Here is an 11906-nt window from a genome sequence, read left to right on the forward strand (position 1 = left end):
GGCCCATAGCTATCCAGTTGACGATCTCATATTGTCACGGTCGCTCTTACGAAAACCCGGCGACAGTCTGGCATGTAAGTGTGAACAACGAGGCGTTATCATTTAATCCAGCTGCAGTTTGTGCCACAGAAGCAACCAATCATAGACGCTTATATGCATATATGTCGAATGTGCGACTTGACCTCTATCCGATACGGGACAATCCCATTTTCCTAGCTTATGAGGAAAAGAGGGGAAGAGAAGAGAAGAGAATCGGCGCACGTAATAAACTGATACGCTCTGAAACCAATAGAAATGACCCTAGTCGACAACTCGTGCAGGAGGGCGTCTTCCACTAAGGTCAACGGTTTCTTGACAATTCTGTCTATGGTATTTCCGGTTCTAGGGTGAGGGCGTACGACCCACAGACGCATTCTGGTTTCGTTGTTGGCGCTCAGAAGTAGGCTGAAAGTATCTGCCCTATCTAGACGGACTGCTAAGAAAAGAGGCGTGGAGTGAAGTATGCTCGTCGCATCCGAGTATCTAGGCCAGAACCCCAGTGCGATCTTGATGGCCTTCTCTGCGGCCTTCTCTGCGGCCTTCGGGTTCCCGGTTCTGGCCGCAGCCGAGCAATGCAGAACAGGCCGAGGCCAGGACGCAGCCAGGGTCTACGTACTACGTGCGCGGCAAAGCCCAAGTTCCTCCGTGTTTTGGTTGAGCCGAAATGGTACTTGTTGGCGTGAGTGATCAATTTCAATCAAGTGCAGCTGTGTCACCATGGAATTATTCACGGAAACAGTGGAGACCTCTCCAGACCCCTGATATCTCTGTTGCGTTACGGCTAAAGCCTAAGAGCAGTGGCACAACAATAGCATTGCAATAGCATTTTCAAGACTTAACGACATGAATCCCGATACTCAGTGCGATAGTTCAAACTGCACATTTGGCGGTCAAACGACCGACTGCATCAATGAGTTCCCGGACGGTTCGGGAATCCCTCGGTACAGTATGTCCCTTGCCATGATCGAACAGCTCCGCCGAGTCCCCGTCACACATGTTATACAAAGCCATGGCGCCGAGAATGTAGGGATCGTTGCATCCTACCACATGCAAGGTTGGCACGTCAATGACTTCGCCGCACTCATCTGCAAGCAAGACCTTCGCTTGGCCCTCTTCTATCAACAAGGGTGGCCATCCAGCAAAGAATATGGCACTCTGAGGCGTGTTAGCCGACGAAGAGCAAATACAGACCGTGTCAACTTCCACATACCTTGATCCGCCGCGGTCTTCCTTCCTCTTGCCACCTCCTTCGCTCCTCCAAAATCAGACTCGCAGCAGTGGTAGCTCCTTCAGAATAACCCAAGACGCCCTGGTCGAAGTTAGTATGAGATGCCCATCCTCTCGACAAGACAGAAGGCAGTCCTACAGCGATCTCGGCGTCTCCATCGATGGTGTTGAGGAGATCTTGCAGAGCCGACTGTACATTTTCCACCACGTACGGGGCCTTGTCGCCCATCAGAAGCCTCATGGTATCTTCGGGTCCTACTCCATCGGGAAAGTCGCGGATCTTCTCCAGAATGTCGAAAGATTCGAGACCATCGAAGTCAATGAAGCGGTACAACGGTCCGGCTCCAAAGTAATCTTCAAACCCAGCAGGCGGAGTGGCCTTGTTGGTGCCTTGGGTCCATTTGAACTGCGTGATGCCTCTATTCTCTGCGGCTGTCACGAAGGGGCCGAGTTGCACTTGGAAGTTCTGTGAGCGCGTCAGTCAGTGATGGCATTCAAGCTTGACGTAGCCAACCCAATACGCACCTTGGCGCTCCCATACGCTCCAGGAAGACAAAGAAACTTCATGGTGAACCGTAGTGCGACTGCTTACGTGACTGAATCCGTGACTGCACAATGGCGCCAGTGGTGATTGTACGGGTAGACAACTATAATATCTCACTGCACAAGTTCCGCCTGCGGCTCCAAGATGCATACGACAAGAGTACATGGCTGCACAACTGTTGGCTCTCCTGGCCTCATGCTTTATCTTCGATGGAAGTAGGCCAGAGTCCAGAACGAACATCAGCGCATATCCTGGTGCCCAAGACGACGAGCTGAACAGACGGACCAGGCCGGTGGGAACACCGTGTTGGGCGAAAATCAGAGCATGGACACGCCACTGGTAGGGCTCTGCGCCTATTAGATGCAACATGCCTGGCACCTGGCCTTGTAGTATCACCAATAACGTTGAAAAGGCGCTTATCTTGCCGGTACTGCAGGCAGATCCCACCGCTCCTTGTCCAGAATCTACGGGCATTGCCAGATGCTGCATACAAGCTTGATCTCTGCTTGGCTGTAGATAATCTGCTGGTGAAATAGCGTCCACCAATGACGTTAAAGTGGTGCCGTTGGACATGACCGATCATGCAGCACCCTGTCCTATGCAGGTGTTGATTCAGTCAGAGTATTGATTCTGGCTTATTTGAGCCCGGTCGTGACCATTTGGGTTCCTAATTGAGGGGGGCCGTGAGACTAACCAGGGGAGTACCCAATCGTCGCCCGATGCGCCCATTTCAGCAGGGGTGGCCCCCACATATCAATCTCCTTCGATAGTTCCAGTCAGGTATGATGATTGCATCTCCTACTGTATTAGGTCTGCTGCAGAACGCCGATGTCGAGTCGAGCTTACGAGTCGTTGGACGAGAGAATCCCTAGGAATAATCCCTGTTGTCACATCAGTTACATGCTTCACCCCCGCTGTGGGGCAGGTTGAGCCGGGAAAGCAATGTCGCAGAGTAACATCATCAGTGACCTACATTACTATATAATATAATCATAATGATGAAATATAGTATTTTAAAGGCACCAATCAATTATCGTTACTTATTATTCATAGGCAATTTGTTGTTATTGTCTTTGCTCATTTGATTACGGATGAAGTTACCGACTTTGACACAGACGTTGGGCAAGTCCGGATTATTAATATACATCGGGCAATGATATACATCAGGCAATGTGTTGGCTTCGGGCTGTGGACTAGAAGGAAGTACCGGCAGCGGGTCAAGGCTAGAAACAGGCAGGCCGCATGTCGACTCTATGCAGGCCAGCTAACTACATCACGCAGCTGACACATGGCCCAACGAGTATGTTTCAGCTCCATGACTATTTGTTGGCTTCAAAGGATCTACAAGGTGCTGAAAGATCATCAGCGTGCTAATCCGGAAGGCTTCGTTTCCGTCGACGACTATGTGTCAACAAAAAGGCCATGTGCTATCGACTGTGTATCTAGGCCCGGTTTTGTGGCAACGAAAAGACAAAAAGCAAACCCATGAACAGAAGTCGCCGAACTAAAGTCATCGAGAGGTCACCGAAGACATCATACGTCCAGCATCCCGGCAAGGTCAAAGTCAAGTATACACAAAGAGTGTCAAGGCAAGGTTACATCGTGAGCGATACTATATAGGGTAAGAGATCGGCATCGATGGAAGAGGCATTCGTATATTCTCAGCCAGTTATTGGATATGGAGGCTTTTGTGTTGAATCCGAAGGATTGAGGGCTCCGTTGGCCTTCTAGAATCAGTTCCTCAGTGCAACAAGACTCAACAAAGCACAAGCCATCACTCATCTCCAGGGTTCGTGGGGTGAAAATACTAATCATTACATCCACGTGGATCTTTGTCCACACACACACACACACAATAACACAATCCAGCCATAAGCGTAACGTAACACCCTTATTTCTGGGGCGGCCCGTATGGTATTGATGATTAGAGGGATACCTACAAACATGCACCTAGGCACCCCATTCCTTTACAACTACACCTACTACAAGAACCCTGTACTCAAGTAGAAGGATATATAAGAACTACTAGAGATATAATAAAAGTATCTCGAAGTAAAGTATAATATAGTAAGAAAGAACCTAGATTGACTATGTCAAAGCGTAAATAAATAGAAACGGTAGCTTGCGGAGCTTATATAGATACTTATATAGAAATAAATCTGAAGAGGATTATGACTTTGATCGAACTTATAGAAACGATAATAATTAATAAACAGTAAGGAATTAATTTATAGCCGCATAATTATGCCCTAGAAGACGCTATAATTATATATTAAAAGTATTTAATGTTCAAATAAATACTAATTAAAGCGCTGATCTATTAATAATAGTAATGTTACACGCAATGGTGGTCGAATATTTGTGAGTTGTAAAAACATGACATTCTATCTAATGCTATCAAGCACGAAAGTTGGACTTAGTCCCCAAAGGGCTAAGTCACGTGGTAACCTTGGTGGTCTTGGCAAAGCCCACAAAGGTTGCCTAACAAGTAACCGCGAGGTTGTTCTGGGACATAGGGCCGGAAAAAGGAAAGGGGGGGAGGGGGGGAAAGGTGGGGCGGGGTACTACTATTACTAGGATCCCGGTAGTACTAGGCTCTCAGATCGGTACTTCGATATCCATATCTTATCACCTATTGAGCATAGTCCGCGTAGGTCGAAGTTGAAGTCGAAGTCGTCCCCCATAGGCGATGAGGCGCTAGACCGCCCGTACATATATAGAGGCTTCCTCCTACTTCGTGGTGATGTTCATATATCAGTCGAACATAATTCCTTGAGTCCTCCGAGCCTTCATTACCTTCATATATCGTCATCTCACTTTCAGAACTCGTTCTGTTCCTGTTACTCCCATCGCCAATACTTAAACAGGCGGGGTTTCAGAATGTATTCTCAGCCCAATGCACATGCCAAGTGCAATGGCCAAACTCTTCTCAACGGGAATCAGCAGCTGCTTCCCGTTGCGATTGTTGGCATGTCATGTCGTCTTTCGGGTAATGTGTCCACTATTGAAGACTTCTGGCAACTGATGTCTATGTCTCGAAGTGGCTGGAGCGAAATCCCCGAAGACCGCTTCAGCAAAGATAGCTACTATCACCCGAACCCTGCCAAGAAGGGCTGTTTCAATACTCGCGGCGGGTACTTCCTCACACAGAACCCGGCGTTGTTTGATGCGCCCTTCTTCAACATCACTCAGCAGGAAGCCGAGGCCATGGGTATAGTCCCGAGAACCACTTCATTGTTGGTGCAAGCTGCTAACATATCTCAGATCCACAGCAAAGGCTACTGCTTGAGTGCACTTACGAGGCCATCGAAAACGCTGGAATACCCAAGGAACAAGTTGTCGGCAAGAAAGTAGGTGTCTTCGTGGGGGGTGCGGCATCGGACTACCGTCTTGGAAATTTGCGTGATGTGGAAAGTACACCTATCTTTGATGCCACAGGGAACCACCAGTCCATCCTGGCTGGGCGTATATCTTATTACTTTGACTTTCGTGGCCCGAGTTACTCTGTTGATACAGCTTGTTCCTCGAGTCTGTACGCCTTGCACCAGGCAGTGCAGAGCATCCGAAGTGGCGAGTCGGAGATGGCCATCGTGGCGGCGTGCCACCTCAATCTGCAGCCTGGAGACTGGGTATCGATGTCACTCTTAAGGTAGGCGTTTGCGCCCCTATGAAAGAGCTTTTGCGTCTGAGGGTCTGACAACTTCAGGCTCTTTTCTGACCACGGCGTTACCTACGCCTTCGACAACCGAGCCAAGTCAGGATTTGCGCGGGGCGAGGGAGCCGGCTGCTTGATCCTGAAGGCCCTATCTAAGGCCGTCGATGACAATGACAGGATTCGTTCAGTTATTGTCAACACTGGCACAAACCAGGATGGCCGGACTGTTGGTATGTTGTAATGTCCGTCATGACTTGTGTTAGTTAATAAAGTGACAGGACTTACATCCCCCAACGGCACGGCGCAAGAGCAACTTATGCGCGAAGTATATGCGAATGCAGGTATCCAGCCCGAAGATGCCGGCTTTGTGGAAGCTCACGGAACGGGTACCAAAGTGGGGGATCCCATCGAAGCTTCCGCTATCCACAACGTCTTCGGCAAGGGAAGGACGGCTAGAGAACCACTATTCCTAGGATCGGTCAAGAGCAATGTTGGTAAGATGGCAAAGCTCCTGGACCGGTTTTCTTAACCGATGCTAAAGCTTCATAGGCCACCTCGAAAATGCCAGTGGGGTCGTCTCGGTGATAAAGGCAGCTATGATGTTGGAAAAGGGCTTCATCCTGCCCAACGTCAACTTTGAAGAGCCCAATGAGAACATCCCACTTTTGGAGTGGAACATGAAGGTTGGTCAGATTGTACTGTGACGGTGAACAATGGCTTACATCAATAAGGTTCCAACCAGCCAGCGGCCATGGCCATCTAAGAAGAGATACTTGAGTGTCAACAACTTTGGCTTTGGTGGCTCAAACGCTCATTGTGTGCTTGAACGGCCACCTGTACAAGCCAAGCCTGGAAATCTCAAGCCCCATTCCGGCGAGGTGGAAGAGCGGCTGTTTGTGCTATCAGCCAACGATGAGTCGTCGGCCAAAAGGTCGATGGAGCAGCTGGCTATCTTTCTGGAGCAGCATCCCGAGGTGTTCCAGAAATCTCTGATGCGCAACTTGGCCTATACGCTTTGCCAACGCCGATGCCATCTGCCTTGGCGTATCGCGCTTCCCGCTAAGTCTTCGATCCAACTGGCGGCTGCCCTCAATCACTCAGACGCCAAGCCAGTGCGGGCTTCGCAGTCACCAAAGATTGCCTTTGTGTACACGGGCCAAGGGGCTCAGTGGCACGCTATGGGCCGCGAGCTCATGGATTCGTACCCTGTCTTCGCTACCACTATGCGTGCGGCAGACAGCTGCCTGGCAAGTCTTGGTGCCGACTTCTCCCTGCTGGAGGAGCTGGCCAAGGATAAGGGTAGCACACAGGTCGGCAAGGCTCACATAAGCCAACCAGCCTGTTCCGCACTCCAGTTGGCATTGACTGATCTCCTCAAGTCCTGGGGAATCAGTCCTTCCTCGGTCACGGGACATTCGAGTGGAGAGATCGCAGCAGCATACGCCGCAGGGGCGCTATCCCTCGAAGCTGCCATGTCGGTTGCGCATCACAGAGGCCAGGCCGTGATCCGCATGAGAGAGAAGTACCCGGATCTGAAAGGGTCCATGCTTGCTGTGGGTGCTGGCCCCGAGTTTGTATTGCCCCTGGCCCAACTTGTCCAAAGTGGAGTTGCCGTCGTGGCCTGCGAGAACTCCCCAAGTTCTGTTACCGCATCGGGAGATGAGCTCGCCATCGACGAGCTCGCGGAAATGATCGAGGCGCGGCAGCTGTTCAACAGGAAACTCCGTGTCGACGTCGCCTATCATTCGCCCCATATGAAGTTGGTGGCCGAAGACTACCATAACGCCATCAGCAGCGTCAGTCCAGTCCAGGACCGCCATGTCCACTTCTACTCTTCTCTGCACGGGAAAAAGGTGGAGCTTAGCACCCTGGAAGCCTCATACTGGGTTGATAACCTCACCTGCCCCGTCCGCTTCTCTACGTCCTTCCATGCGCTTTGCGCTGACCGTGCCCCGGATCTTGTCATCGAGGTCGGACCACATGCAGCACTCGAAGGGCCCATCAAGCAGATTCTGAAGAGTATAGGCCAGAAGGCGATCAAGACAACATACTTGCCGACTTTGGTGCGAAATAAAAACGCAACCGATACTGCCCTGGAGCTGGCTGCGGGTCTATACATGAAGGGGCAACCCCTGAACTTTGAAAGTATCAACCACGAAGATGGGGATTACGAGCCCCCAACACTCCTCACCAACCTGGTCCCCTATCCTTGGTCTCGACAGAGGTACTGGCACGAGTCGCGCATGTCGCAGCAACATCGACAGAAGCCTTTCCCACGACACGACCTGCTGGGTACCGTGGCCGACTTCTCCAACGAGTTGGCACCGACGTGGCGGAATATCATCAGGACAGATGAAATCCCCTGGCTTCGAGATCACAAGATGCAGTCTCTTACCACGTTTCCATTCGCCGGGTTCGTGTCCATGGCCGTCGAGGCTGCGGGCCAGCGTGCAACCATGCGGGGGGGCTCATTTGAGCGTTTCAGTCTGCGTGAAATCCAAGTCAAACGACCCCTGCTCCTCGAGGACGGCGCCGAGTATGAGGTGGCCCTGGCCATATCGCCATACGCCGAGGGCACACGGTCATACTCGGATGAATGGGATGACTTCCGCATCTGGTCTTGGCAGCAGGGCAAGGGCTGGACTGAGCATTGTCGGGGAATGATTGCTGCACGGAAAGGGGCTTCGTCGAACCTTGTCAACTCGGCCAATCAAGTCATGGCAGGTCGCAAATTCCAAGCGGCAAACAAGGCATGTCAGGAGGCAGTCGATGTCACTGGCTTTTATCATGAGTTAGACAAGATAGGGGCTACGTACGGGCCCATTTTCCAGAAACTCAGTGGCATCAGAGCCTGCCAGGACCAGGCGGTTGCCACTGTTGACGTTGCCGACACGGCCGCCACCATGCCTTCCGCGTTCCAAACGCCATACATTGTCCACCCGGCCTTGCTCGACCAGGTCTTCCAGCTGTCCTTCCCCATCCTAGGCGCGGGCCGCTTCGGTATGGGCATGTTGTACATGCCCTCGGCCATCAAAGAGCTTCATCTCCAAGGCACCCTCCCAATGCAGCCAGGAGAAAAGATGCACATCATGGCACACGGCTGTCCAGACTTTAAAGCTCCAAAGGCCGTTGACTTCTCCATGAGCGCATTGCTTTCGTCGGACCATCAGGAGGCTGTAATACATCTTGATGGTCTGCAAATGACGCCGGTCAAAGGCGAGGGCGTAGTGATGGATATGCCCCGTGATCTATGCTTCAAGCTTCAGTGGGAGCCGGTCAATAGGACGCAGGTCTCTAAATTCTGCGCAGACGAAGAAGATCGTGTCGACTCGGACAACAACAGTGAACCTGGCAGCTCTACAGGGGGTCCCAAGCCAGTCGTTGCAGCCAATAATCATGATACTGCGGCTCACGATGAAGGATTGGTCAATAATCCCGAGGCTTTCGTCGTCATTTCCGATGTTGATGAGCCTCGAGATATGAAGCCTGTGGTAGATATCCACGTGAATGGCGCTGATGAAACTTTGGCAGCAACAGAGGAGCCCGACCAGGTCAACGTCGTTATGAATTATGCCATCCACGAGAACGGACTAACACAGTTCAAGCCCAACACACCTGTCATTATCATCTCTGATAGGCCAGAAACGGACCTTTTCCTGAGTTCCTTGGCGGCCTCTTTTGTCAGTCTATTGGGAACAACACCGGTCATCCACTCGCTCTCGGAAGTCGAAACCGCTGAGAATGCGCATATAATTCTCTGCGAACTCGGCCGACCCTTCTTGGCAGAACTGACCCCCGACAGTTTTGCTCAAGTCCAGAAGATACTCACGCAGTCCGCGGGAGTGCTATGGGTCACTAAGGGCGCATACATGAATGCCACTAACCCAACAGCTAGCATGTCTTTGGGCTTGACACGAACCGTCCGGTCAGAAACCGAGGCCAAAGTTGCAACGCTGGACTTGGCTTCCGACTCTGAATTGCAGGAAAGGGGCCAGGCCGATCTGACGTTGCAAGCCTTTGCCAAGGTATTTGCAGCTGAAGGCAGCGAGCCGGTTGATATGGAATACACGGAGAAAAATGGTGCGCTTTTCGTCCCTCGTATTGTCGACGACGGTGACATGAACCTTTTGGTCCACCGCGAGTTGCAAAAATCGGCTCCGTATCCTCAAGACTTTGCACAGAACTCGAGGCCCCTGAAAATGGGCATCGGAACGACGGGCGCTCTTGACACTCTCTTCTTCCATGACGTGGAGGATTATGTTATCGGGGACACTGAGATTGAGCTTCAAGTGATGGCGACAGGGATGAACTTCAAGGACGTCGTCATCGCCATGGGCCAGCTTCCAAGCCCCTACATCGGTATTGAATGTGCAGGTGTGGTATCCAGAGTTGGGCCCAATGTCTGTAACCTGTGCGTTGGAGACAGGGTCTGCGCCATGAGCGAGGGCGCCTACAGCACCTTGGCTCGATGCCCCGCGACCAGTGCAGCCAGGATCCCGTCGAGCATGAGTTTCGAGGTGGCGGCTTCAATCCCCGTCGTCTACTGCACCGCCTACTATGGCATCGTCGAGTTGGCCCGACTCGAGAGGGGCGAGCGGATCCTGATCCATGCCGCAGCTGGCGGTGTCGGGCAGGCCGCTATCCAGTTGTCCAAGATGCTAGGGGTAGAGATCTACGCCACTGTTGGCAGCCCGGACAAGAAACAGTTCATCATGGAGAACTACGGCATCCCCGAGGACCACATCTTCTCCAGCCGAGACACGTCGTTCGGGCCAGCCATTCGCGAGATGACGGGTGGTGCGGGCGTCGATGTTGTCATCAACTCCTTGGCTGGAGAATTTCTGCGTGAGACATGGGACTGCATTGCGCATTTCGGAAGGTTCATCGAGATTGGAAAGCGGGACATCACATCCAACACCAGACTGGAGATGGCCAAATTCAACTACAATGCCACCTTCAGCTCAGTCGATTTGACCGTCCTAGCCGCCGAGAGACCGGTGCATATGGCTAGGACGTTCGATGCCGTCATGAAACTGTTCGAGGCAGAGACGGTAAAGACCATCAGTCCCATCACTGTCTTTGGCATTGCCGAAATAGAGAAGGCATTCCGCCTTCTTCAGAGTGGAAAGACGATAGGCAAACTGGTTGTCGTGCCCAAGCCGGGCGAACAGGTCAAGGCAAGTCCCCCAAGTGCGTATCGTCTTTCTAAGGCTGTGACTTACAATAATATTCCAGGCGGTTCACCCCAAGAGTAGTAGCAGGCGTCTCCGCTCAGATGCCACGTACCTCATCGTCGGTGGCACTGGTGGGCTGGGCAGATCAATGTCTAAATCGATGGTAGAGAACGGGGCCAAGCACATTGTGTTGTTGTCTCGAAGCGGCCGGCTCAAGGGCCCCGTTGCTCAACTCATCCAAGACATTCACCAATTTTCCGGGGCCAACATTGTCGTGAAAGCGTGTGATGTCGCAGATATGGACAGTGTTATGCAACTGGTAAATTATTGTGCCCAAGAGTTACCCCCTATTGGCGGGGTCATCCACGCCGGCATGGTTCTCAGGGTAGGCAAAGCCATACTGTTCTCTGACCAAACATATAACTGACTGCGAAAATAGGACGTGCTGTTTGAAAAGATGACTTTCGACGACTACGAAACCGTCATCCGTTCCAAGGTGGCCGGCGCGTGGAACATGCACAATGCGCTCTTGGCAACCCCCCTCGACTTCTTTATCCTCATCTCGTCGGCAGCCGGTATCGTCGGCAATCGAGGCCAGGCAGCATATGCAGCAGCCAACACCTTCCTCGATGCCTTTGCCCAATACCGACTGCGCTGCGGTCTCCCCGCTGCTTCCATTGACCTCACGGCGGTTGAAGACGTTGGTTACCTCGCCGAAAACGCCACGCGTCAGCAGGAGGTCCTGCAGACACTCGGGGGTGACACCATCAATGAGGCTGAAGTCCTGGTCCTTGTCATGGCTGCAATCCACGGCTCCATGCTGCAGTCTTGCAACAACCATTGTCTTACGGGTCTTAAGCTCAATGGGGACAAATTACCACATTTCGCCTCCGATGCCAAGTTTACCCAACTCCGCAACACCGTTTTAGCCATGTCGTCGGCGGCAGCTTCCACAAACCAGAAAATATCCATCGGTGTCTCACTTTCTCGCGCTAAAACCCCGGAAGAGTCACAAGAAATCATCACCGTTGGCCTTGCCGAGAAGCTCGCCGCCATCCTGATGGTGCTGCCCGAGGACATGGACGCCGCGCGCTCCATCACGGCGTACGGGCTTGACAGCCTGAATGCCATAGAGCTGAGGAACTGGATCACCAAGGAGTTGGGAACGAGTCTGCAAGTTCTCGAGCTCTTGACGAGTGGGTCTTTGACCAATCTGGCGGCCATCATCTTGAAGAAGAGACAGGCGGCAGGAAGTGGAGGTAATTGA

At 52.1% G+C, this 11906-nt stretch overlaps 2 protein-coding genes across 2 annotated transcripts; one reads left to right on the forward strand and one right to left on the reverse strand.

Annotated features, from left to right (window-relative positions):
• Window positions 1-795: 795 nt before the first annotated feature.
• BCR38DRAFT_436736 (serine hydrolase FSH) lies at window positions 796-2170 on the reverse strand. Its single transcript, XM_040860477.1, has 4 exons — window positions 1792-2170; window positions 1406-1732; window positions 1250-1348; window positions 796-1194 (listed from the first exon to the last, which is right to left on the reverse strand). The coding sequence occupies exons 1-4, from the start codon at window positions 1831-1833 to the stop codon at window positions 910-912; spliced, it is 753 nt and encodes a 250-aa protein (XP_040715051.1). The 5' UTR covers window positions 1834-2170; the 3' UTR covers window positions 796-909.
• A 2520-nt stretch (window positions 2171-4690) lies between these two features.
• BCR38DRAFT_410325 (uncharacterized protein) lies at window positions 4691-11906 on the forward strand (the record flags this gene model as incomplete). Its single annotated transcript, XM_040858450.1, has 8 exons — window positions 4691-5021; window positions 5075-5459; window positions 5517-5695; window positions 5744-5959; window positions 6015-6148; window positions 6197-10636; window positions 10701-11024; window positions 11079-11906. The coding sequence occupies 8 exons, from the start codon at window positions 4691-4693 to the stop codon at window positions 11904-11906; spliced, it is 6837 nt and encodes a 2278-aa protein (XP_040715052.1).

This window comes from Pseudomassariella vexata, assembly GCF_002105095.1.
Source record: "Pseudomassariella vexata strain CBS 129021 chromosome Unknown BCR38scaffold_8, whole genome shotgun sequence".
Taxonomy (NCBI): domain Eukaryota; kingdom Fungi; phylum Ascomycota; class Sordariomycetes; order Amphisphaeriales; family Pseudomassariaceae; genus Pseudomassariella; species Pseudomassariella vexata.